The following is a 26215-nucleotide window of genomic DNA, read 5'->3' as shown; positions in this document are numbered from 1 at the left end:
GTGGGTGCTGCCACATTCTACAATACGAATGGGCCTGCATGGAAGATGTTCAATATGCCCTCCCGAGAGGGGCTCTCTAAGGCTCTCCCGAGGCCCTTCTGCCAGCAGGGGCGTGAGCAAGCAGTTCCAGCGCTGCGTCTTTACCGATAATTTCTCTGATACGTGACAAAGTGGGTGGACTTTGTGGGCCCTCTCTGTAACCTGAGCAATAACCACCAATGGGAAGCGTTTCACATTGTGGGGTAGAGCTCCGCCACCCCACCAGGCTCGTTTGCATATTCCAGCGGGTGGAAATGCGCCGTTTTTGAGGAACGGCGCTCGATAGCCGGCTCATTATTCCAATTATGGAACGCGGCGGCGCTTATGCAAATTAATGAGCGGAGCGGAGTTGAGATCGCGTGACGGGTCCAGCGCTGTCGCGCGTGGCGGCAGCGCTCCTTGGCACCCACCGCGCGTTCAGAGCGAGGCGACGGCGGGTGGGGTGGTGGTGGTGGGGCTGGTGGTGGTGGTGGGGGTGGTGGTGGGGGTGCTGGTGCTGGGGGGGATGGTGGTGGTGGTGGTGGGGGGTGGTGGTGCTGGTGGGGATGGTGGTGGTGGTGGGGGTGGTGGGGGGTGGTGGTGCTGGTGGGGATGGTGGTGGGGGTGGTGGGGGGTGGTGGTGCTGGTGGGGATGGTGGTGGGGGTGGTGGTGGTGGTGGGGGTGGTGGTGGTGGGGATGGTGGTGAGGGTGGTGGTGGGGGTGGTGGTGGGGGTGGTGGTGGGGGTGGTCGGGGTGGTGGTGGTTGTGGGGGTTGTAGTGGTGGTGGTGGTGGTGGGGATGGTGGTGAGGGTGGTGGTGGGGGTGGTGGTGGGGGTGGTGGTGGGGGTGGTGGTGGTGGGGGTGGTGGTGGTGGTGGGGGTGGTGGTGGTGGCGGTGGTGGTGGCGGTGGTGGTGGTGGGGGTGGGGATGGAGACTGCGGTGGGGGCGTTACGACGCGGGTGGAATCCCGCGGCTGCTGCTGCCGCTGTCTTCGCTGGAGCGGAGCACGCGGCTCCGACCGCAGCAGCAGTCGCGGTGATTGATGACCCGGCACTCACTGCTGACCCCGTGCCCCCGACCGGAAAACTGTTAAAAAGAGCTTCATAGCTCATCGGATTCCTCCTGCCGTCTAAATATAGATTCTGAGTCACTCTCCGCTTACTCGCGGACAGTCGCCTCTTCATCGCTCTTCTATCGCTGCTACTCCTGCCATGCTTGCCGAGCCCGTGAACTTCACTCGTTGATTCCTCCACGCGTGTTGCAGTCTGCCAGGCTCTCTGACTGTTTCGTCTCAGCAACCACAACCACCACCACCGCTGAGTTCAACCACGACACTGCACGCCACAACTATTCACTCGCTCACTCAACCACTACCCTCTACCCAGCAATCTTGTTTTTTTTACATTTATGTCACACGAGCTCATTGATCGCTCATTCGCTTTGTCTAAAATGATCATTAAAGCAGATATATGGGGAAAATACATCAAAACATATTACGATAAGTATTTATTTACAATTGTACATTGATGATAAATATCAGACATGGTCCATGGAAAGGACGGCCAAGCCTGCTGACCCATCTTAGACACAAGACACACACAGCCTTACAGGTGCACGATCCAGAGCAGTGGCTCTTCTAAACCTGGGGTGCACCGCTGCACCCCCTGGGGGTGCGAGAAGCCCTTTCTGGGGGTGCGAGACGTGGCCAGATTTTGTGATAAGGTAAATCATCGAAACACAAATCAAGGACGGGCACGTAAGTACAATTTACTTTGTTTCATCAAACCCCGATGTATTTATCAACATTTGACGTTTTTTAACGATTCAAAGCCAAAGGGGTGCAAGGCTGCAGTGAAGATTAAGAACCACTGCTGTCGAGGGTCACTCGGGGAGGTCACTCGGAGAGGGCCCGTAGGGTGGCCATATGGGCCGCTAACGTGGGTTAGTCACGTTGGTCAGTCACGCGGAGAGGTCACGCGGGGAAGTCACTCAGAGTAGTCACCTGAAGAGGTCACGCGGCCGGCTTGCCCGCGCCAGTTGCCCGCGTGGTTTGGAATTTAGAAATCTGCATGAGCGCCCGGGGAGCGCTCATGCCTGGCCCCGCTGCCAGGGACGAGCGTCCCGGGCGGCTCCCGCTTCCGCAGATTGTTTGCTTTGTTCAATGAACTTTCAGTTTACTGAACTGTTGTCGCACTTGAACGGCGCGGAGCCGCGTGCGACTCGCAAGACGCGGTCTGTCCACCCCTGATCCGTGACGTTCACCGTCCTTCTCAGAATTTCATTCGGGGGGGGAGGTGGGGATTGCGAGGTGGTGGGGGACTGCCCCCATTTGCCTCCTACGTGTGCGCCACTGCTGACATCCATTCGAGATGAAAACTTGGATCCGTTAGGAAATGGCTGAGGATTAAGAGACATTTGAATGCTTGCGCGCAGTGTGGCGTAAGCCCGGCGCATTGTGCCACCGCCGCGGGATGGCACAGCTAAGCCGTGCGAATGTGAGTGCGTTTCTATTAGCGCGTAATTTCCCATCAACACTCGCGGATAAAATCAAGTACTCCACCATCAGTCAAGTGGCACAGCGGTGGCAGCACGCGCACCTCGCAGCGTGGCTGGCCGCGAGCTCAAATCCCGACCGGCCATCGACTCAGCCCATCATGCCTCGTGCCGTGGCGGATAAAATACAGCTTCGTTCGAAGTCAGCGATGGTTACCCTACGGTCGAACTCGCCATCCCGCCATAGCAATGTGGAATTTTCTTGAACGAGCTTGCGGCGGTGGTCATCTCTCTTTGGCAGCGTTGCAAATTCTACATTTCTCTGGCAGGAGGCAGTCTTTCTGCGCGACAACCACTGTTGGCGCCCCACAGATTGTTACTCGTTTTTGCGGCCGTTGCAGAATGATTATTAGGCTGAATCCCCAGCTGAATTCGAGTGATGTATTCCTCGACCACGCAGGTCACCACCCTTCCCGGCGATGTGCCCTCTCTGGCCCAATTGCACGTCATCTTCTTCACTCGCAACGTGATGGCTCAAACTTGGGAGTGCGTTCTTTGCAATGCACGCGTTCCTCTTCCCGCCTCTCGCTGCCATTCCGAGGGTGCGCCTCTCCACGCTGTGCAGCCTTTGTTTCCATCGTCGTCATCGACGTTCGCATTGCGGATCCACATGGTCTTCCGCTCAAACGAGCGTGTGGGGTGCGAGTTGGGGTGCGAGTTGGGGTACCGATGCGGAGCCACAGACAACGCGGACAGGCAGCATCCACGCTGTCAGCCGGCGCTACCAACCAATGCCCAGCTCTGCGGTCCTCGATATATGAAGGTGGTATCGGACAAATAATGAGTGTTTACATGTGGGAGGAAGCCGGAGCACCCGGAGGAAGCACATGCGTGCGAGGGGGAAACACTCTATCGCATGCTTCACTGCACTCTCCTGGCGAGCCAGGGTTATAGCTCCTTGCAGCCCAAGGGAAGGGAGTTTCACCACCAACCCTCGCCGCTGTCTCCACGGTGCTGCATCACAGGTCACGTGCGTCTATCGTGCTTTGCCCTCCTTTGGTCACATTTCGATGCTCTACCTTCGGATTCTATTGAGGCGGCTGGGTGGCTCAGATGTCAGATGACTGAGCCAGCTTCCAAATCCGCGTTCCAGCCGCTCGTGAATCGACCGGCTGTCTCAGCTGTAGCGCGTCCGTGGTCTTACCCCGGTCACCAATGACTACTGATACATATTTCCTCATGCGAGCGACGGTGGCTTTGCACGTGGCCTGTAATCCAGCACCGGGGTGGCGAGGGTTGGTGGTTCGCAGAAGCGTTGCGAAACTCCCATCCCGTGGGTATTGAGGTGTCGTACCCTGGTTTGCCAGGAGAAGGCAGTACAGCGAAAATGTGGACTCCACGTGTTCCGTCTTATGGGACAGCGTGACGCCCCCTCGTACATTTGCTCCGGGTACCCCGGTTTCCTGTGCATGTGAACACTTCTTAATTGGCCGATGGAACGTTAATATGTAGAGGACCGCAGAGCTTTGGCAATTGTTGGCGCCGGCTCACCGCGTGGCTGCTGCTGCCTTCCTGCTCGTCTGTAGTCCCTCTCGCCGCTGAATGGCTCTCGATTAGAGAGCGAGCGAATACGGTGCACGTTACAAGCTTAAATTATCATCAAATTAAGTTAGTTGTGTCACTCTTAATGTTTTCAAATATGCTAGGCCTGAGAATTAAACAAATTTTGACTGACACGTATCAGGGCACAAAAGAGGAGGTCACGTTGAAGGGATCTCAGACTTAGTTATGTGGTATCTGCTTCCACGGACCATTTCCTAGTCACATTGCTCCTGAGACCCTTTGCCCCGTAACTTTACTCCGATAGCGCAACTCGAATTCACTCAGAATCAGAATCTTTACTTATGCTGCAGGAATCCGATGAGCGATGAAAACTCTTTTTCACAGATCTCCGGTAGGTGCAGGTGAGAACGTCACGACTCGGGGTGGGGGGGGGAATCACCGAAACTCAAACATTATCGCGTAAATAGAACCGGGAGTGGCCAAAGCGACTTGAGTGTTGGTGGGTAAACAGCGCGGCCAGGCGTAATTCCGCGCGTAAATCTTGACGGGAGACGCGGCGTCCGAGCGGGTAAACAGCCGTGCCGTGCCGTGCCGCGATATCAATAACGATGTAATTGGCCTCGCGCCGGACTGCCAGGGCCCATATCCAGCGTGGGAACTCGCTTTGTGCGCCCCCGGCTTCCATGGCGTCATGCGCGGCGCGGCGCGGGGTTTATTATGCGCGTCGGGCGCGCTCACACTGCCAGCGGGGATTGATGTTCCACTGAATGGGAATTATTCCGATAAAAAATCGCCGCCGGGGTTGTCACATTGGCAAAAAAAAAAAGGGCTGGACTTGGCTCAATGGGATCCACATCTAAGGACGGTCTCTCTCTTTTTTTCTAACTCCCCTTCCTACCCCCCTCCCTTCCTTTGGCTCTTGCTCCCCCCACGCCGGCTGACAAAGGGGGCAGTGTTCGTCTCTGTGGCGTTGCAGATGGATGTCTCCCGCTTTGCGACGCCTTGGATCCCGGCCCCGCAAACTCCGTGGCACCACAGAGCGCGCATGCTGATCAGCCACGGTGATCGCGGGCGCCGCCTGCCACGGACAGCGCCAGCGGGATAGGGGGCAGGAGGAGGAGGGAGGAGAGAGAGGAGGACACGAGCAAACATCATCTCGTGAATTCCCTAATGGGTCCAAGTTATCGTCTATTATAATCCGTGTCAGCAGCGAGGCGCCCGGCGGCGTGGAGCAGCAGCAGAGAGCGCATTCGACGTCACCGTCCGGCACGCCGCCACCGCCGCGCCCGGGATTGTTTGGGTGGCCGTCGTAGGCCGTGTACCACCGCCGCCGCTCTAGAGATTGTGCACACAGATGTGGAGTTGTAACGCGGCGCGACTCGTTATTCTACCGTTTGTGGAAGTTATTGTTGTTATTGTTTCTGGGGTTGCGCTGGATGGCTCTCCAGCGTGTGTTTTCGGGTCGTGCCGCGCGTCGTTTGGCACGATGTCCGACGTTTCGCTCCACGTGTCTGCTGCTGCTTGGTGGTGGTGTTGCCGGTTGTGGATGCTGAAGCAACAACAGCTCCTCGTCTGATAGACAATACAATACGTGCTGTATATGTCCAGGTGGCTCAGCGGTAGATCGAGCAGCTCGCCATCGGAAGGTTGCGAGTTCACATTCTGGTTGTGGGGGTTGACTCAGCCCATCATCCTCCCGGGGTCGATAAAATCACGACCACTGGTGGGGAAATCAACAGTGGTTGTCATAGAGAAATGGAATTCCCACCACTGACTATCAACGGAAGATGTGAACCGCTTTAAAGCTGATTTGAGCAAAATAACTCACGATGCTATTTTGAATATTTCACTTCGTTTCGACACATTTCCTTCCCCGAACGTGAGTGACCTTTGTGATGGCAAAGTTTTGGCCCCTCCGAAACGTGTCGCCGGGTGAGCCACTGATCTCATCCGCCTGGAAGCCGCGCGAGGATTTACGCGCGGCGTGCGCAATCCGTCGGCTCTTGCGTGACCCTCCGCTCGGAGTTTTTTGTGTGTGTGTGCGCGTTGTTGTGTGCGCGTTGCTTGTGTGAATAGGCCGCTCGGGGAAGTGCTGTAAGAACGGAGGAGATGGACACACACAGAGGGTATTATGGGTTGCGCCGTGTGGCTTTGTGGACAGAGCGCTTGAATGACAATCGCGAGGTCGCGGGTTCAACTCTTGTTTGTGGGCTCAGTCGGCTACGAGCTGGCAAGCCGGTCCCTTTGGGAAGCCTCCCTTCGTCCTATTCTCACCGCACGGAGAAGCGTCTATGTATGCACGCGTGTTGAACTTCTTTCGCACCGTACGTAGCCAACCGTGCTAATCGGACGTGCGGATGCTTCACAGGCAGACTCGCATGCGTAGCTCTGCGCGACTTTGGGAAATAATTGTCCGGTGGGTGTCTCAATCCCCAAAATTCTATAACAACATCGCTCAATTCGATTACCGTATATTAACTCTGAATCATTGAGAGTGGTCTTCTTGGTTCTTTCGGTAAAGTCACGTAGAAGGGAAATAATACAAATAAAAAATAAAACATAATAAAATGAAATTCTCACGACGTTTCGGCCACAACGCAAGCAGCCGTCCTCAGGTGAAGAACAGGGCTGTCGGAAAGACAGCGCCCGAATTACAGCCCCGTTCTTCACCTGAGGACGGCTGCTTGCGTTGTGGCCGAAACGTCGTGAGAATTTTATTTTATTATTTTTTATTTATTTTATTTTTTCCCTTCTACGTGACTTTACCGAAAGAACCAAGAAGATGAATCCCTGCAGTCACGAAAGCTTTAAATCGACATTGAGAGTGATGTTTGTTACTGGCCGCTTGGCAGCCTGAAGTGGTTTGTTGACCTTGCACTGCCATCGTGTTTGTGTAGTGTGTTCGTTGTTGTAACATTCTGAAAAAGAGCTTCATAGTTCATCAGATTCCTCCAGCAGTCTAAATACAGATTCTGATTCTGTGCTCAGCAACCGTGACGAACAAAAATCACTACTCATGATATAAACACTACTCATGATACACACGTAAATACAAACATTATAACATTATAACTGGTATATACGATAATACCCCACAATCAACAACCACACCATAAAGTTATATAACTACTTTATTACAATAACAACCACTGACGAACTTACATGGTTTTTAATCGGAGTGTACTGGCAGTCTATAATGTAGACTGTAGCCTGGTTATTAAGCTGGGTGAGTGTACTGGCAGTCTATAATGTAGACTGTAGCTTGGTTATTAAGCTGGGTGAGTGTACTGGCAGTCTATAATGTAGACTGTAGCTTGGTTATTAAGCTGGGTGAGTGTACTGGCAGTCTATAATGTAGACTGTAGCTTGGTTATTAAGCTGGGTGAGTGTACTGGCAGTCTATAATGTAGACTGTAGCTTGGTTATTAAGCTGGGTGAGTGTACTGACAGTCTATAATGTAGACTGTAGCCTGGTTATTAAGCTGGGTGAGTGTACTGGCAGTCTATAATGTAGACTGTAGCTTGGTTATTAAGCTGGGTGAGTGTACTGACAGTCTATAATGTAGAATATAGCCTGGTTATTAAGCTGGGTGAGTGTACTGGCAGTCTATAATGTAGACTGTAGCTTGGTTATTAAGCTGGGTGAGTGTACTGACAGTCTATAATGTAGAATGTAGCCTGGTTATTAAGCTGGGTGAGTGTACTGGCAGTCTATAATGTAGACTGTAGCCTCCCCCCCCCCTTTTTTCCCTGATGACGACCGCTTGTGTTGCGATCGAAACGTCGTGACTTTTTGTTATTTTCTTTGAACCTATCTACGTGACTTTACCGAAAGACCCAAATAATATTAATTCCTGCAGTCACTCAAGCTTTAAGTCAGGATGTACTGCAGTGTGCTACAACAACAGCGATATGAACACTCACGCACGACTATCACTGCCGTCGTAACAAACACTCACACACTTACAACACTAACCAACTATAACTCTCATACTAATAATAACCTCACATGAATTTCAATTTATAGCTTTCGTGACTGCAGGGATTCATCTTCTTGTATTTTATTGTTTGATTTTTATTATTTTATTATTTTCATTCTACGTGACTTTACCGAAAGAACCAAGAAGATGAACCTCACATGAGTTTGTTATCACCATGGCGATATCACCATCACCATGGTGATATCACTATCACCATGGTGATATCACCATGGTGATAGTGATCACTATCACCATGGTGATAACAAACTCATAACGCCAGAGCTGCTGCAGGGATCATTATCACTGAACCCCCCTCCCCCCGCCCCTCCCCCCGCCCCTCCCCCCGCCCCTCCCCCCGCCCCTCCCCCTGCCCCCTCCCCCCGCCCCCTCGGTCTCTGCAGTGCGCGCGCTGCATGCCGGGTAGCGCCATGGTCGCCTGCAGAGCGATAGAGGAGCCCTGAAGGTTCGCGCTCTCTCTCATCTCTCTCTTCTCTCTCTCCCATCTCTCTCTTATCTCTCCCTTGTGACAGCAGCGCTAATTGATGCGTGCACTGATTGGCGTGGCTCGTGCTGCCGTTGTCGTCGTCTCGGAGCGCTCGGGCTGATGCGGCTGCCCGCTTCGCTGCTCCTTCGGCCTGTGGCTGCAGTCTGTTGGTAATAAACATCACACGCGTGCGCCTTACTCCTCGCCACGAGAGGGACGGAGCCCACCTCCTCTTACATGCAATGTCATATTTCGCCTGCAATTGCTTGTCCCCAAATGCGCGCTCTGTGTCGCGTTGAAAGAGCATTGCGCGTGGAGAACGGTCCGCGGAAGCGGAGCTCGCAGAACTACTGTTCGACGTCGGTGCCTCGACAGGATGAGGTCTCTCGTACTGCAGTTAAAGCAACTCGCGTGGGGTCAGCTGTGCGCTCTGCTCGACAACGAGCGTGTCACTGAGGTGCATTTGTATTAAAGGGAATGGCGGTACTTGCCCCGGCCATAGGAGTGTGGAATTGACACCGCTGCCACGGGGTTATTTGTCCCCGAGCGGTTTTAGCGCCGCCTGGGTTACTGGCGCTTCATGAACACGCCGTTGATGGGCTGAGTGTCAATGTCGTGGTCAGTCGGCAGTGGCAGCGTTATGGAGGCACTGGACTGGCCACAGGAATGTGGAATGACCACCAGCGAGACCGACTTGACCGTGCAATTAATTTATATTAATTTCTGTGTAAATGATTGAGCGGAGGGAGGTAATGGATGAGCATTGGCATGCAGCACACACACACGTCCATGGAATGTGAATGCATTCTGCATGCACAGCCGCTCGTGTCAGTCGACTGCTGGATGAGGGTCGCCCCACGCGGTGCAGGTTGTGACGGTTATTTGACCATACTTCACCGATGGTCACTGTGGGTTGATACAAGTCAGGGAGCATAGATGTGGAAGCACAATACAGTACAGCAAGAGATGCTTGCTGCCCTGCCCTCTGCTGCACTGCCCTCTGCTGCCCAGCAGCAGCAGCAGCATGTTTTATCCAAGCCAGTACTGAGCTTTGCTCATGAGGTCTGAAGAGATTGGGTGCGTTCCGGCCGATTTGGTCATTGGCTTAGAGTGCGCATCAAATTACATAACTAAACAATGTCTTTGAACTCTCTATTAACATTTCTGGTAGTAATTTAAATTATATTTCTTTATTTGAAACTGCAACTCTTTTAACAGATGCAAGTGCTGTGGTGTCAGAGGACATCATCACCATCATGCAAGACATCGGAAGTGATGTTGGTGAGATTTGGCCGCAAGTGAAGTCTGAAAATTATGCTGGTAGGTGTCCCAAGTGAGTTTCCTGTACTTTTATACCCAACGCTTGTTTCATCACCATTAAATCCATAAAGCAAATATCACCATCACATTCTTGCGACAGCCGCCACAGTTGTGTGTGTGCTGGTTAGCACGCTGGGTTTGCAATCCAGAGGTTGCCGGATTTGTCTCTTTCTCCCGGTGCGGCAATTTAAACTGGTGCAACTTTCTTAAATTCCCCTCCCCGCCACCTCCGTCAGCCCTCCAGTGTAATTGGGTTCCACCACAGCTAGTTGAGGACCAGTCATAAACATTTTTGCGTACAAACACTCCTGCGTCAGCTTGGCCACGCTTACCAATGTAGCAGGACCTTGCTGAAAAAGCCTTGAGGAACAGCAAGGCACTAGTGCATGAATAAATGACTAAACCTTATACTCTACAAGTAACTGAAATTCTGCTATGTACATATATATCTGCGGAACGGTCCAGTCCTTGCAATTACTTGTGCCACTGCTGGCAGAAAGGCCTTGTGCAAGAGAAAGCTCCGGGGAGCTCCTCTCGAGGTGGGAGTACACACAGGTGTCGCTCCAGGAGATTGATGCGAACTGGCGACCTCTATCGCAAGTCCAGTGTGCCAACATTGACACCACAACAGCACCCCTCTGTATTTCATGTTATTGACAAATTGTTGAATGATTGCTTCCTTTGTTGTGTTTGTGTGTGTGCTCTTCAGCCCTGGAAAACGAAGACATCGGACCTGATGATGCCAGCGTTAGACCCATCGAGGTCCCGGGCTTGCACACAACACCCAACCAAGGCTGGGCAGAGGTAGAGGTGGAACTGGAAGACACTAGCGATGGTGGGAGCTGTGTTGTTTATTTTGCCTATAGTTTCACGGCACGTAAAGGATACTACAATAAATATATATGATTCTCCACATATACATGAAATGTTTTCAGTTCAGCAGCCGATTGATTTTCCAGACCAATATAATCAAGCTTTTATTTAACTAAGCAAGCTCTGGACCGGTCTCAGCCAATCAGCTAGCCAGCAAGTAAAACACTTGTGTGTAACATGTGGAGAAACAGAACTAAAGTTCTGACAATCATTCCGGGTGGTGAAGGGGTATAAAACTACTCTGTAGCCTGACTCAAAAACAGACAGAAATATCAGCACGAGCTGATTCTGTGTATCGCCTTTATCCACGTTGCTGCACGGCAATGCAAAGTTTGTATAAAAAATATATATATATATGACAGTACACTTTTGTTATCTAAACAGTTTGTTATCGTAAACAGTTTGGGTGCAACGTATGTTGTGCTTTTGTATAGTTAAAATAAATTCAATCTTGATTTGAAGCTTTCGTGACTGCAGGAATCCATACTCTTTGGTTCTTTCGGTAAAGTCACGTGGGTAGAAAATAAATCACGACGTTTCGGGCGCAACACAAGCGTCCGTCATCAGGTGGGAAAACATGGTCTGCTGCTGAGGCAGACTGTTGGGCTACACCCATTTCAAACCTTTTACAACAGTCTGCCTCAGCAGCAGACCATGCTTTCCCACATGATGACGGACGCTTGTGTTGCGCCCGAAACGTCTAATTTATTTTATTTTATACCTACGTGACTTTACCGAAAGAACCAAAGAGTATAAAATAAATTAAATTAAATGTTGATAAAATCAGATATTACCTCTGTTCTACATTCAACACGTTATTTCACCAAGTGTGATAATAGATTTGAAATAATTAATTACACATCGTTGTGCCTATAACCAGATCACCCAGAATGCACCCAGAATGCGCCCAGTATGTGAGATCTCATCCAGCAGTGGATTGTATTTTGTATTATTTAATTGGTTTGAGGCCACCGACTTCTGTTGAGACCTGGCATCCCCCAGTGTGGATAAAGAGACCGCTTTGGAAGTGACTTCAGAAATCGTTCTGTGATGTCAACCTCCAGGTAGTTACATTGGGAAACTAAGCGACATGTCTCGGACCGTGTTCGTGAGCATAAGGCAGATCTGAAACACGGTAGGACCAATACCTCGGCCGTGGCTGATCATTGTTTTAATACGGTGGGCTCACACGAAATTTATTTCTCTAAGAAGGAGGTACTTTGCAAACCCACTGGCTATCAACAAAGATTCGTTCATGAAGCCATCCATATATACAGACACAATTTCAACCGAGAAGATGGGTCCTGATGATGACCGCTTGTGTTGCGTTCGAAACATCGCTTTTTGTTATTTTCTTTGAACCTATCTATGTGACTTTACCGAAAGACCCAATTCCTGCAGTCACAAAAGCTTTAAGTCAAGATTTCTCCAGGGCTGTTTTCTGACACGGGGTGATGATACACTGCTCGCAGTGAGAGCTGTAAACAGAAACTTCTTTGACATGACACTGATAGTACAATTTGAATATTTCATTCGGACAATCTAAACAAACACTTGAAAAAGGAAGCTTAAATAAAAACTATACCAAAACGATTTTATCAAATGTATTTTGCGACCTGCCGTTTGACTGCACGCAGAATCCGTGGAGAGGCAGCACCCGTGCAAGGACTGCGGGAAGGGCTTCTCCAGAACCACGTTGTTGAAGAGACATCAGAGAACGCACGTCAGGAAAACTCCCGATTTGCCGACGGAGAGCAGCAAGGGCTGCGCAGACGATTCTCAAGTCTCGAACGACGATGAGACACCCTCCGACGAGTGGCCCCTGATGGGCGTGGAATTCGGCAAGCGCTTCAAGCGACTTGACGCTCTGACAAAGCACTTGCAAACGCAGACCCAGCGGAAACTATCGCCGAGCCAGGAGCACCGTGCCACGCGGCGGCCGGCGAAGAACAGCCCCGAGCAAGACGGGACGGCGGATGACGTGGCCAAGTCTCGCCCGTGCAAGGCTTGCGGGAAGACATTTTCCAGCAAATCGCTTCTCAAGAGGCACCGGAGGAGGCACGCCTTCGAGATGCCGCGCGTGTGCACGGAGTGCGGACGCGGGTTCGCGAGCGTCTCACGCCTGCTCGTGCACCAGAGGACGCACTCGGATGAGACGCCGTACGCCTGCGGAGAGTGCGAAGCGGCCTTCCCGCTCAAGAGCTTGCTCACCGAGCACAAGAGGGCGCACCTGGGAGAGCGGCCGTTCGTGTGCGAGGAGTGCGGCAAGAGCTTCTCGCACAACTGCAGCCTGAAGCAGCACGTGGTGATCCACACGGGCGAGAGGCCCTACGTGTGCCCCGCGTGCGGGAAGGGCTTCGCCAAGGTGTCCAACCTAAGAAGGCACCAGCGGACGCACTCGGGGGAGAAGCCGTACGCCTGCGAGGACTGCGGAAAGACGTTTTCGCTCACGTCCACGTTGAAGAATCATCAGCGGATACATACGGGGGAGAGGCCGTACATCTGCAGCCACTGCGGAAGGGGCTTCGCGCAGATCTCCAGCCTCACCGTCCACCGGACTACGCACACCGGGGAGAAGTCGTACATGTGCCGCGAGTGCGGCAAGGGTTTTTCCCAGCTCTCCACGCTGAAGCAGCACCACAGGACACACACGGGAGAGCGGCCGTACATTTGCGAGGTGTGCGGCAAGGGCTTCGCGAGCATCTCCAACCTGAAAAACCACCAGCGGACACATACGGGCGAAAAGCCGTATTCGTGCGAGAAGTGCGGGAAACGATTCTCGGACGTCTCATCCCTGAAGCACCACAGGGTGACGCACACGGGAGAGAAACCGTACGTGTGCGACGACTGCGGCAGGGGCTTCGCGCAGATCAGCAACCTCAAAGCGCACCAGAGGATACACGCGGACCCCTTCAGCAAGATGGCCTACATGTTCGTCTGCAAAGACTGCGGCAAGCGGTTCGCCAAGATCAGCCGGCTCAAGGACCACCGGCGGACGCACACCGGCGAGAAGCCGTACACCTGCGAAGACTGCGGGAAGGCGTTTTCGTTGGTCACCACGCTGAAGAACCATCGCAGGATACACACGGGCGAGAGGCCCTACGTTTGCCTCGAGTGCGGACGGGCGTTCGCGCAGAACTCCACCTTGAAGAACCACCAGAAGACGCACGGAGAGAAGTCGTACGTTTGTAGTGAGTGCGGCGAGCGATTCACAAAGATCTCTGTCATGAACAAGCATATGAAAGCTCACACTGGCTAGAGTCTATGGAAGATGACGATTGAACACGTGCAGAGACAGTGGCCCTCTCGTTTGTTTCCGGCCGGCACGGTCTGTTCCATCTCGATGGGTTTTTCATTGTTTACAGAAAGTGTGAGGTTTGGTTGAAATGCTCTTTCTGCTATCATGACACCCGGTTCACAAGACTAGGCATTTGAAAAGATGTGATCTTTGTTCCTGCTGTTCTTTGAACATTTAAAAATATAAAACATCCCAAGTGTTTTTTACGGAGAATTCCTTTATTCAATGTAATCTTTATCCCCATAACCTGTTTACAGAAGTATAACACATGAGTATGTGTTGCATAGCTTGAAAATTATTCCTTGTCTAAAGTATAAGTGCTTTATAACAAGTGGATTGATTAATTTTTTTCTGAAGATGTAACAAGAGCACTCAAATCAACAAGTATTTTTACCTAACTATTTAGTGCAAAAACTTTTAACGTTGATTAAAAAATAAACTGGTATTTTCAAGATGGTGACGACAGTTTTATAGGTCACTCTTTTTCGTGGGGGTAGAAATCCCCGTGTTGGTAAGTCACAAGAGAGCATGCGTTGTCACCAGTACTGCTCTTAGAACCGCCGTGTACTGCTCAACCATGTGTCGCACATTTCTAAAGTATTGTACAGTATTTTGTTCCGTTGTTAATGACGCATGTGACAATGCATCTATTCGTCAATTAAAATGGATTAAGCACGTGAAACAGAGTTGTTCATCGATTCTTAAGCTCGCTAAACATACACAGTGGGTCAATGTCGTGTGATTAATGATTTATGAAAAACAGGTTTACTGTGATTAATGATGGGTGCAATATAAGTGATTCAACAACATTTGGAGCTGCCATGGTGAAATGGCGAGCGCACCTTGGACTTGACATCAAGAGATCACAAGGTCAAATCCATCGTAGCAGAATGATCAAAGGGGCAAGTTTCACGTGTGGCGAGTTAAACTGCGTGTATTCGCAACTTTGAGTAGGCCAAACATACCAACCTAGTAAACAGGGGTTATCTCGTCAAGTCTCGGGAGCTATGAACTTTGAGCCTGGATAGTGAGTGGGTTGACTGCCATGCAGTAACGTCATTGGGTTTGCGAGGCTGTGGTGGGCAGCAGATGGCAGTGCAACAAAATCCGTTGTTGTACCCCACTTGTGCTTGCACGTATGTGCTCCTCGTCTTCACTGACCAGCGTAGTGAAGTATGATCAAATAACCCCCATGGTATGGCCCTCATCCAGCAGGAGCGTGGCAAAAGTGCCGCGTGTACAATGCAATACAGGCGACGAGGGAGGACATATTCGTGAGCGAGTTTATTGACCATTTTTGGTAAAGAAATGTGCATGTCTCCAGAGCAATCAAAATATATCTTTTTACCGAGCAAAGTCGAGCAAAATTTTTAAAATGCTAAACGTCCTCTTTAGGCAATACTGGATAAACATGTTTCAGGTTGGAAGCCCCAAAAATCCATTGCTGCCTCGTGCGCCGAAGACTGCGTGTGACCAAGTGGGGCTGTTCATGCATTTGGAACTGCGGCGATTGGACAGTGAAGTTGATCAATGGACTAAAAATTGCAATCTATTCCTTTTTGAAGTGGTCAATTACTTGGGCAACTTCGGAAATGGTAACCTTCCACATGCTTCCTTCCGAAGGTAGGAAACCCCCGCAGTACAAGCCACGCCCAGCGTGACGCAGTCAACGATGTCGCCAAACTCGACTCATTACCTCCCGTCCAGTGGCACATGTGGGAAGAGATGAGACTTTCTTTTTAACTTATTTTTGTGCCATCCGATTTAGTGGAGTAAATTTTGTGACCGATTAAGTTACATAATCAGGGCCCAGCTCTAAATGCATTCACCGCATGGACTGACTGATCATAAGATAAAAATATATTGATTAATGTACACAATCGAGTGTAAGAATTGACCATTTCTGAACAAGGCAGTGATACTTTTTCATGTACCAATATATGTAGGTGGAGTGGCAGCACAGTGGTTAACACACTGCACTGTGAACAGCTGAAGGCTAAGGTGATATCTGCAGCAGCCCTGAACTTACCCCCATGCCCTTCCTTAACCAGCCCGCATTTACCAGCATGGTGAAGTATGGTCAAATAACCCCCATGAGTTGCACAGCGTGGGGTGGCCTTCATACAGCAGTAGACCGACAGGATATTACATTATTTAGAACACCTGTGGAATATAATTGCACCACAAGGGCAAATAAAGAAACGATTTGTGATCCTGACAAGTCATTGAAATGTACAGGGGTTGAATCGCTAAATCCAGGGTCAGCCGGGTATGCCTGGGTCGGCAACCTGATAAAAACTTCCTCACCGAGCACACCACATCCAGTCTACCACCTCTTGCGATGACTGTGGTTACTACAGTCACGTGCCTATCCCAGTCTACCACCAGCGTCCCCGAAAATATTCTGTGAAGAATTAAAACTCCGCTTGGACCGACAGTGCATGTTCAATAGCGTGACATCTGTGTTGCGGGTTGCGGTGTTAAGAGCGCACTCGTGAACTGTTCCTCCACCGATCACGGCGTGCACGGCCTACACGGAACTCCGCTTGCTCAGGTTTGTACTGCTCAATATAAAGAGTAAAATCATCAACTTATCCTTAGTTACTTCATGTTTTTTTGTGCAAGACGGTACATTGAATTTCCTGGGTCTGTCCTGCAAGAGACTTGTGTTGGATGGTCATTCGCCAGCTGCTAATAGAGGGTTCTGATCGTTGTGATGATTGAAAATCGAGCGATTCATCCAGGATCTGCTTTTATTTCCGAGGGACTGCCTGGATTTGAACCCAGGTTTCCCTGCGGCGTTGGCTCAATTGTGCTCGCACATTCGCACCGAGGGTAAAAGAGCCATCGCAATATTGGCCATGCGTTCACGAATATTTCCACCACTGGCTCAGCACCACCAATGGAGGTGGCCGTTGTCTTCACGCTCGATCGAGCGGCGAGACAAACCGCACTCTCACCGATCATAAATTATATACATTTTTTTGTCTTTCATTTTTCAATGTTATAATTGTCATCGCTTCCATGCACGGCGATGCATTTTTCTGTACATACTACAAACACCTCAACGACGAATGGCATTTGCACGCGAGCCAGAAGTGACATCCTAAGCATTCTCTTACTATCTCAATGGGAGCGTATATATCTAACATCATTCAGCCTATGCTCTAGCTGTGCAAAGTTATCATTCGTTTTCCCTGTACTAAATAATCAAAATCTGCTAAGCAATCAAGAGTTGACCAAAGTCAAATTACGTGTGAACCAAAAACTATCATATTTGAGCGGTCATTGTTGGCCAGATCCACAGATTACCAATGCTGTATTTGAATTATCTGGTGCCATCTCTGGTGGCTACCAAACTTTGGTGGAGTATAATCACTGGGTCAGTGTTGTGGCAAAGGCAATCATCCTCTGACTCGTGGAGATAGGTGTCCTCGAAATAATGCGAGTGGATTTGCAGAGTCTGGTATATATGATGTTTTTTTCTCAGAATGACCACTAAAATGGAAATAAAATTGGAGAATGGAAGCTGGCACTCTGGAAGCTCAACACCAGGATATTGTGCAAAGCATAAAACTGACTGCTCGTTAGCCGCATATCTCCACGCAGCGTGGAAACATCGCACACGCCAGGCGGTCGCGGTCTAGTACCGTACTGCACGGCGACTACCGCAGCATTGCGCATTCCAGAATTTACTTGTGATTTTCCGTGGAGTTCGCAGTGGGTTTTTTTTCACAATTTAACAAGTAACATAAACATTACCAGTAGTTTGTGGATGAATAAGCCACATTTTCTCAAGGGGCTCCCTAGAACCGCTTTAGAACTCCTTCAGTAGAGGCCCTTCTGCCAGGAGTGACGCGAGGGAGCAATTGCAACGCTGCACCTTAACCAGTACCGCCACAAGCTGTACGTGGACTGAAAATAGAAAATAGCGGGCTAATTGATAAGAAAAACGGACGAACCACCCGTGAGTGAACCTGGTATTCCGAGGACGCTCTGTTCTATAGCATGTAGTATTATTATTATTTATTTTTAAAATAAAACTCTCAGCCTCCAGGTGCCGATGATCTACAGGCTGAGGGATTTGCGCACGGTCTGGTGAGCGATGCGGTAGAACTGCTCGCGGTCCTCGCGCCACATCTTCGATGCGTCGACGTTCGCTCCGCTCTCGTCGTTGGGTTCTGCGATCGCGTCCCGGTAAAAAAACAAACAAGAAATCGTCATCAGTCCCCCATAGCTTTACTCAAGCTCGCATCGGCATCAGGCGTGATCTCTCCGTCCCTTGAGTCGTCACCACGCTGGTCGGTTGTGAGTGGGTGAAGATGCCCCGATGATATGCGCAGCATGCTGCTACTAACCCAACTATGGCAGTTATCAGCAGCCCGTCAACATGAATTGTTGTGACTCAACATTGCGATTAAATAATGTTTTATATTTTTCAAGAATCTGGTTAATGTAGCAAGCTGCCAGTGGCTGCAAGGGTGATGTGAACACATCACATGTAAACACATTAAACTTGCAGGCCTTCATTCATGTGTAAGCTGTGCACGCCTGCCCTACGAATACATACATGTGTTTTCCAGTTGTGTCCCTCCCAACAATTATCTTATGCTGACCCGCCCCTACTGAACATGTGAAAAATATATTCATAGCTCATCGGATTTCTCCAGTCTCAATGAGGATTTTGAATCTTCAATTGTTCAGTGAACTTTTAATATCACATGATATACAAGAAAGAAAGTCGCGCAAGTGGTTGTCTTGTGGGTAGGCTGACCCCTGCTGGAGGAATCTGGCATGAGAAGTGGGATAAGGTGTGCCATCAGCTCGCATTGTTTTGAGGGCACATGTAATATTACTTTTCATTTCCGTATACTTTGTATTAATCAAATATGTGAATGATGACAAAATCCCATTATGATGGAATAAGCGCAGGCCAGAAAACCACAAGCGTCAAAACATGCAGAAACGTGTACTTTTTTGTTATGCATTCGTATGTTTCTTCCTAAGATACACTCCTCCTTCCCCTGTATCTTAAACCAAAAGTCGGGGGGGGTGTGTTTTGTAATTCGGTATCTGTGTGTTTGTGTGTGGCCACATTTGTATAACTTTTAATGACACTGGGCACAAGTGTGGGGCTGATATTACTTTCCGGAGCATCTTATAATCTGGACAATACGGTCGTATTTATGAATCGATGCGTCCCTCTTGTGGCAATCGAAGATCTACTGATGGACGCTATAGCCATGTGCTGAGCTTGATCATCAATTCGAACGCCTCAGGAGTTGCTCGACGTATTCCGATCGGACGTCCGGCGCAATGGGCAGCGGTGGGTTACATGTGACGGACAGATCGCACTTCACCACATTCACAACTCGGCGACTTGTTTCATTTTCCTATCGTGAAGGAAACGGCCGCACGTCGTTCGAACGCGATCCCAGCGCGGCCCCCCCCCCCCCCCCCCGTGAGCATGCGCACATGCGACACGCTCGTGGCCTGACCCAGAGAGCAGGGGCCCCCGCGCGGAGGGAGGTTCATGTGTCGTGTACCGGCGAGCATGCTGACGACGGACAGCAGGATCTTCTCCACGCTCTGCACGGGGCTCCAGCGCTCGGCGCTGCTCTCGTAGCCCATGGGGTCGTCGCCCGGCGCGTGCAGGATGGAGATGCACACTCGCCCGTCTGGGTAAACTGGGGACACGCGGAGACCGCAGAGCAACGATGAACACACGATGTGGCTAACCCCGACAACATTTTGCTTGTCCTCCACTGGCACATCTGAGCCAGCCCAGCACGGGTTAGGAAGCCAACGTTGCCTTTTCACTCAACGAGCCGTGCCGCTGATGTCACACGCAATAGTAAATGCCAATGGAAAACCCACCTGTACCGTGATAGCGCCATGTTGGCTTGGTTTCGATGTGCAAGTGGAAAATATATATTACAGTACAGTAACCAGAGTGGTTGCATTATTTTATACGTGCATCATTAGCGTCAGTGGCGTAGCTATTGAGTGTGTAGGCCGTGAAACTGCACCGGTGACCACGGACCGGAGGAACCAAGACCCTGGGCTTATGAAGTCGGGGTGGGGGGGGGGAAATTGGGGTGGGAGGCCTCGTTTAATCTCTTACACCAGGTGACACGTGGGTTATGGGTGACACGTGCGTTTGTGTGCCACGTGGGTACAGGCGTCGCGTGCGTATGGAACAGAGAGAGGAGGCTCACTGTTGGGGTGGAACATCTCGCAGGTGAAGCGCATCTTGGGTGGGCTGAGCGGGTAGTCGGGAGGGAAGGTGAGCACGGCGGGGAACACTCCGCCCTCAAAGCACGTGCCCTCGGGGCCCCTGCACATGAACGGTTGCTCTTAACGTTCGGCACAAACACCACTCGCGGGATGACTCGAAGCAAGCACAAGAGCGCAGGCTGTACACGTCCAACGTGCAATTCCAGCTGCGTTCATGAGGACAAGAGATCTTATTGCATGCCGCCACAGCGGTTCACTCGTGTCGCTCTTTCCATTTCTGCCGAAGATGGAAATGTTAACGCGTAGATTTTCACGTCCAATATTATGATTAATAAAGCTGCTTTTGGGTTTGGTCATTGGGAAAATGTTTGTTGCGTGACGGTCAAACTAAGTCAATTCTCGGGTGATGGAATTTTACCAAATTAAATGAGAAACCCGAGTTAATGGTGACCAGGCTGGGACCATCAACTTAAATAGTTGAAATCAAGATATGAACCCAGGATTTCGATGGTACGAGCTCAGAGCTCTAACCCATAAGCCGCAGATATAGCTGGAGTAATATCACTGGAATGCCGAGGCGGCACGCTGAAGAGTCACTTGAAAGTGTTTCTCCCATTAATCGAAGTTTCAGGTTTATTACTGGACAGCCCGGAACCCAGAGCCCTGGTGTGAATCTACCAGCTACGGATTACGAGTGTTTTGGGTTGCATCAATGTGTCCTCGTGGTCTCCAGGTGCAACACTGCCTGTCGTACTCACATAATGAGAGCTTCCCATTCGAAGAAGTTCTCTTCGTCCACCGGTCCTAAAAACGAGAACCAAACACAACACGATTTGTCATTTTTGACCAAATCACCCGGAATGCACCCTGCCTCATCAGATCTCTGGATACTAAGCAGAGTTGAGCCTGGCTCGTGCTTGGATGGGTGTTTTAGACTGTGGGGTGACGTGGGGAGCAGCAGCAAAATCCATTGCCTTAACGTACGCGTAGAACACCACGCTCCCCGCCTTCACCAACCTGCACTGACCAGTGTGAAGTATGGTCAAAGAACTCCCACACTGTGTAAGGAGGCCCTCATCCAGCAGTGGAGTGACTAAACGAATGTACACCTACGTAAAACTTGCAGAGTAATTTTCTTCTTTCGGAAACTGCTAAGCAAAATCTATTTTCTTTTAAACATTCAGATCGGGTCCTTACCAGGTAAGATCTGGATGTGTACCGATGGATCTCACGACATCCTACTTGAGTTAAATTCATTATTTCCAAATTAATTATATTTCAAATCCCAAAGCAATATAATCATAAAAACACATCACACCTCCCTTTGACAGTTAACCATTTGCATTTCTTATCTAAATTAGATGTCACCAAGTTTATGACATGCCGTCTACTTTTATTATTCTACAGAAACAGTACATTTTTTAACTGTTAATTCAGAACTCCTCTTATTTAGAATATTCTTGGGATGAAATAATTTAGTCTGTGAGGGTCATGGCATATAAGATTCTCCCTCATCTGTGAATCCGCATGGATTTCCGGATTAAGATCACAAAACATGGCAATAAAAGAGCAGGCTGTCCATGTAAACACTTGAGCAGTGGTCCTTGTACAAAGTCCAGTCAGAGCACACTCTGACCCCAGGGTCTGGCACCGACGGTATTAATGACAAGCTTTGTAAAATCTATGACCTTTAATACAGGTCAAGGAACACCAAAAGTCAATAATCATGCGATGCGGTTTCATTAAATAAGCTAAATTACCATAATATGCACGCCGCCCGAGACCTGGCTTGTTTATCACGTGTGCCAATGTTGTAGAGGTATCGACATCATATACCGTACAGCATTGTGGAACGTATGGACAATTTCATCAACATCATCGTCAGCAGCCGTGGCCAATCCACTGCTGATTAAGGTCGAGCGAAGCCACCGCCGCCACGTCTCACGATACTGCTGTCTAGTACTCCATCAAGCAGCTTGCACGTGAGCTGATTGAAATGCACTGAATGGGACATTATGTTCGAAGGCGATGTGTACATTCCCGTATTGTAAGAGAGACAACGCCGAGACTCATTGGGCTGTTACATGGCCCTGAAAAAAAATATAGGGTGATTCATTCAGACACCCCACTATTGTATTATTGCGTACCACGGAAATTTGATCAAGAGCTAAATGCCAATGTTGAGATCTGCTCGCCACGAGAAGGCTTCAGAATAGAGTTTGTGCAGTTTTGCTATTCCTCCATACACCACGGATATCTAATGACCTTCTTAAAGCGGATTGAATGTTGTGAAGGGATGGTTCGCATATCTTACAAACTATTGAATAAGTGTGTTGAGATTGGTGGGAGATGTCTCCAGACTTTCAAATAAAATCATTATATTTCTCACCAGTCAGTCACTCTCAAGCCTTTATAGAACATAATTATAATTTACATCACATTGCTAGGAGACGACTAAAGGCTTTGAAATAAAATAAATCCGTATAAATTCTCCACTTATATTTAATGGGGTATAATAGGATCATTTTCTACCGTGATTCAATGGAAGTGGTCGGGTAAATGATTGGAAACTCGCACACGCCACCACTGCGTATGACACAGCAGCAGTGTATTGTGGCCAGCACACTGTGCTACAAACTTGGGCTGAACGATTTGGGTAAAATATCTAATTGCAATTTTTCTGACAGATATTGCGATTGCGATTTGATTTGCGATACATTTTTTAAAGTCAAGCTTCAGTTCAATTTTCACTGTGTAATAGATTTAAAACATGTGATGGAGCATTACCACATGATACCATCAAAATATGAACTGCTCTATATATTCTAATGCAAGGATGATAACTTAAAATATATGAATTGCTTCCAACATTTATTAATTAAAATGTTTTAATTTAAATTGAACAATCAAATGTAGAACATTTGTTAAGTTAAATAAATAAAGTTCTAATAAAAAATGCAAACAATTCCAATAAGTATTAGGATTTTTCAAATCGCAAAAAGTCGCAGCCTTTGCGATTTGCTAATCGCATTGTTTCAAATTGCGATTTGAAATTGATTAATCGTTCAGCCCTACTACAAACCAGGTGACCCAAGTTCGATTACCGCTCACGACCAATAACAGTGTAAAATATATAAACTGGTCATGAACTTCACCGAGGTCGACTCAGCCTGAATTAAGAACCTGGTGTAGTGTGTAAACATCAGCACTTGAGAGGCAAAGGCTGGTCACCTACCCCCTCATGTGCAATTTCAGCATTTCATAGGTGCTCGGCTAACAGCACTTGGCCCCAACAGTCTGTTAAAATCTAGACAGGGGATCCGTCTTTTTGTGACACAGCAAGAAGAAAGACACTCACCCGCCACAATGCCCTCCGGTGGATTCAGCGTGAGCTCTGTGTGGAAATCAACACAACATACAACGCAGCTCCATCATGCAGCAGTAGGCCGAGACTCTCATGGAAAGGAACACAATCATGCAAATGAAACACGATGGCTTTCGCGACCAATATCAACCCCAAAAAACCTCTATTATGGACAATCATGCAACGCAGTACCATCGTGCAGCAGTAGGCTGGGACTCTCATGGAAAGGAACACAATCATGCAACGAAGAATCATCATGGACTCTCATGGAAACTTCACGTGCTGATATTGACCATTACATCTGCCACGTACAGCGCCAAGATATGTCCACTGATGTTACGTGTACTGTATAAAATATGTTAAACGTTGTGTGTAAATGTTATGTTTAAAGTTGTGAGTTAATGTCGTGCTTATTTTGTGTTTATATTCTTGGTTCTTTCGGTAAAGTCACGTAAAAGGGAAACAATAAAATAATAAAAATATAAAACAATAAAATTCTCACGACGTTTCGACTGCAACACAAGCAATCATCATCAGGTGTGAAATCCACGGATTTCTGTGCGTTACTTCATTACTATTCATGCCCGCGTGGAATTTGCGCTAACGCGCAAAAATCTCGATTTTAAGTTTTCGTGACTGCAGGGATCAATACTCTGGTTCTTTCGGTAAAGTCACGTAGGTAGAAAATAAATTAAATCACGACGTTTCGGGCGCAACACAATAAACAACTGCTCACTTCAGCAATTGTTTCTTGCTGTGGTTGTCCCAGCTGATGACGGACGCTTGTGTTGCGCCCGAAACGTCGCGATTGAATTTATTTTATACCCACGTGACTTTACCGAAAGAACCAAAGAGTAACGCACAAGAAGGTCGCGCACTCCACATGCCGCACCCCTCCCCAATAACCATTAGCGGGTGACGTCACTAACATGGGGCAACCCCCCCCCCCCCCTCATTAATAATCATGAGCTGAACAATTTTTCTATTTAATATTTCAGATTTACTGCAATATACACCCGTCCTTGGACGGGCAAACAAGCTCGTGTTTAATAATAATATTGTTAGTTAACATACATTACTACAGTTATTTAGTTTGTACAATGTTTTACTTATTAGTCATATGCTTATCGCTGCTGCATGCAGTTGTTTACACACGTTGTTTAACAATGTAATGTTGTTGTGTTTATAAGTGTAGTGATGTTTATGTTCGTGTTACTATGTTGCTCATGTTATGTTTATGAGCGTGGAACGGACCTCGTGAACTCAACTCATTGTTGTTGTTGTGCAAGTGAACGTTGCTGGTTATCACTTATCAACGTGGTGATTGTAATCGTTTGCGTGTTCATGTTGTAGAAGTTAGTCTTACGTAGATTATTCGCGCAGCGTTTATATCTACTAGTGTCATTGTTATTAGTGTGTATTGATGTTAATTAGTGTGTGTTGATGTTAATTAGTGTGTGTTGATGTTAATTAGTGTGTGTTGATGTTAATTAGTGTGTGTTGATGTCAGTGTGTATTGATGGTTATTAGTGCGTACCAGTTTATTTTGCAGTTGTGTCAATGTGTGTTTGTTTCTTGGTGTCCACTCAGGCATAGTATTAGTGTGTATGCGTGTAGTTAGTGTATATTAGTGTATATTAGTGTGTAGTTAGTGTGTATTGTTGTGTATTAGTGTGTATTGTTGTGTAGTTAGTGTGTATTGTTGTATAGTTGTATATTGTTGTGTATTAGTGTATATTAGTGTGTATTAGTGTAGTTGTTGTGTATTAGTGTATATTGTTGTGTAGTTAGTGTGTATTGTGTATTGTTGTATAGTTGTATATTGTTGTGTAGTGTATATTAGTGTGTATTAGTGTGTAGTTAGTGTGTATTGTTGTATATTGTGTATATTGTTGTGTAGTTAGTGTATGTTAGTGTGTATTGTGTAGTTAGTGTGTATTAGTGTAGTTGTTGTGTATAAGAGTAGACACCAGTGAGACTGTTAGCGGCAGTTGCCGCCGCGTTTCGCGTCCGTCACGTGACGACTCACGCTTGTACTCGGCCATGAGCCGCTTGAGCGCCGTGCCCGCCATGGCGCCTCACGACTGGACGACGGATGAAGCAGCTGGGAGGGTGCCGGGGGCTGCCGGGGGGGGCTGCTTCCCCTCGACTCGCCGTGTCCGCGTGTTGCAACCCGCGCGGCGAGGCCGGCCAGAGGCGCCTCTCGCTACTCGACTCGCTGCTGCTGCTGCTGCCGTTGTGGGGGCGCAGTGCGAGGCCGTGTGGGGAGAGGGGGCTGAGGCACCGCGGTGAACCACACCGCACACCACGCCTACAAGCCGCAGCACTTCCGCCCTGCAACAACAACGGCGACGAGGTAAAGGCGCAGCCCCTGAAATTGCCGCTCACGCCGATGCCGTCGGAAGGGGTCTCCACTGGACGAGAGAGAGAGATAGAGCCAAAGCGAGAACTCGAGGGACGATGTTTGCCCACCGCTCTTCGTCCGCACGCCAAACGCCCGACGTCAATGCGCGCTTCTGTGCCCGCGGCCCTGTTGGGTTATTGGTGAAGGCGCGACCCTGCAAGTGCCGCCTCGCGTTGAGGG

At 49.0% G+C, this 26215-nt stretch overlaps 2 protein-coding genes and 1 long non-coding RNA gene across 4 annotated transcripts; 2 read left to right on the top strand and 1 right to left on the bottom strand.

Moving 5' to 3' along the window:
• Positions 1 to 6179: 6179 nt before the first annotated feature.
• On the top strand, positions 6180 to 12460 carry LOC144950050 (uncharacterized). Of its 2 annotated transcripts, none has more exons than XR_013640336.1 (5): positions 6180 to 6201; positions 8586 to 8709; positions 9758 to 9872; positions 10569 to 10694; positions 12370 to 12460. It is a non-coding gene; the product is annotated as an uncharacterized LOC144950050 (long non-coding RNA). The 2 variants fall into 2 exon arrangements; XR_013640337.1 differs by having other exon boundaries at positions 10569 to 10663; positions 12370 to 12451.
• Positions 12461 to 12506: 46 nt separating this feature from the next.
• Positions 12507 to 14433, top strand: LOC144950048 (uncharacterized). Its single transcript, XM_078880029.1, has one exon. It carries the CDS (start codon positions 12558 to 12560, stop codon positions 13989 to 13991), a length of 1434 nt encoding a protein of 477 aa, XP_078736155.1. The 5' UTR covers positions 12507 to 12557; the 3' UTR covers positions 13992 to 14433.
• An 864-nt stretch (positions 14434 to 15297) lies between these two features.
• Positions 15298 to 25923, bottom strand: UBE2G2 (ubiquitin conjugating enzyme E2 G2). Its single transcript, XM_078880030.1, has 6 exons — positions 25661 to 25923; positions 23626 to 23661; positions 21026 to 21071; positions 20249 to 20367; positions 19577 to 19717; positions 15298 to 18211 (listed from the first exon to the last, which is right to left on the bottom strand). Exons 1-6 carry the CDS (start codon positions 25701 to 25703, stop codon positions 18099 to 18101), a joined length of 498 nt encoding a protein of 165 aa, XP_078736156.1. The 5' UTR covers positions 25704 to 25923; the 3' UTR covers positions 15298 to 18098.
• Positions 25924 to 26215: the final 292 nt, after the last annotated feature.

The sequence above is a fragment of the Lampetra fluviatilis genome, chromosome 56, assembly GCF_964198595.1.
Source record: "Lampetra fluviatilis chromosome 56, kcLamFluv1.1, whole genome shotgun sequence".
NCBI lineage: Eukaryota > Metazoa > Chordata > Hyperoartia > Petromyzontiformes > Petromyzontidae > Lampetra > Lampetra fluviatilis.
Note: the sequence above shows the minus strand (reverse complement) of the source record. Positions and strands in the feature narration are given on the sequence as shown.

Bases quoted from the DNA above. Each gene is read 5' to 3' on its own strand.
- LOC144950048 (XM_078880029.1), top strand. From the start codon at position 12,558: ATGGGCGTGGAATTCGGCAAGCGCTTCAAGCGACTTGACGCTCTGACA.
- UBE2G2 (XM_078880030.1), bottom strand. From the start codon at position 25,703: ATGGCGGGCACGGCGCTCAAGCGGCTCATGGCCGAGTACAAGC. The intron at 23,662-25,660 runs GTGAGTCGTCAC...ATTTCCACACAG, and splicing joins GCTCATGGCCGAGTACAAGC to AGCTCACGCTGAATCCACCG. The intron at 19,718-20,248 runs GTGAGCCTCCTC...GCGTGTCCCCAG, and splicing joins CGAGATGTTCCACCCCAACA to TTTACCCAGACGGGCGAGTG.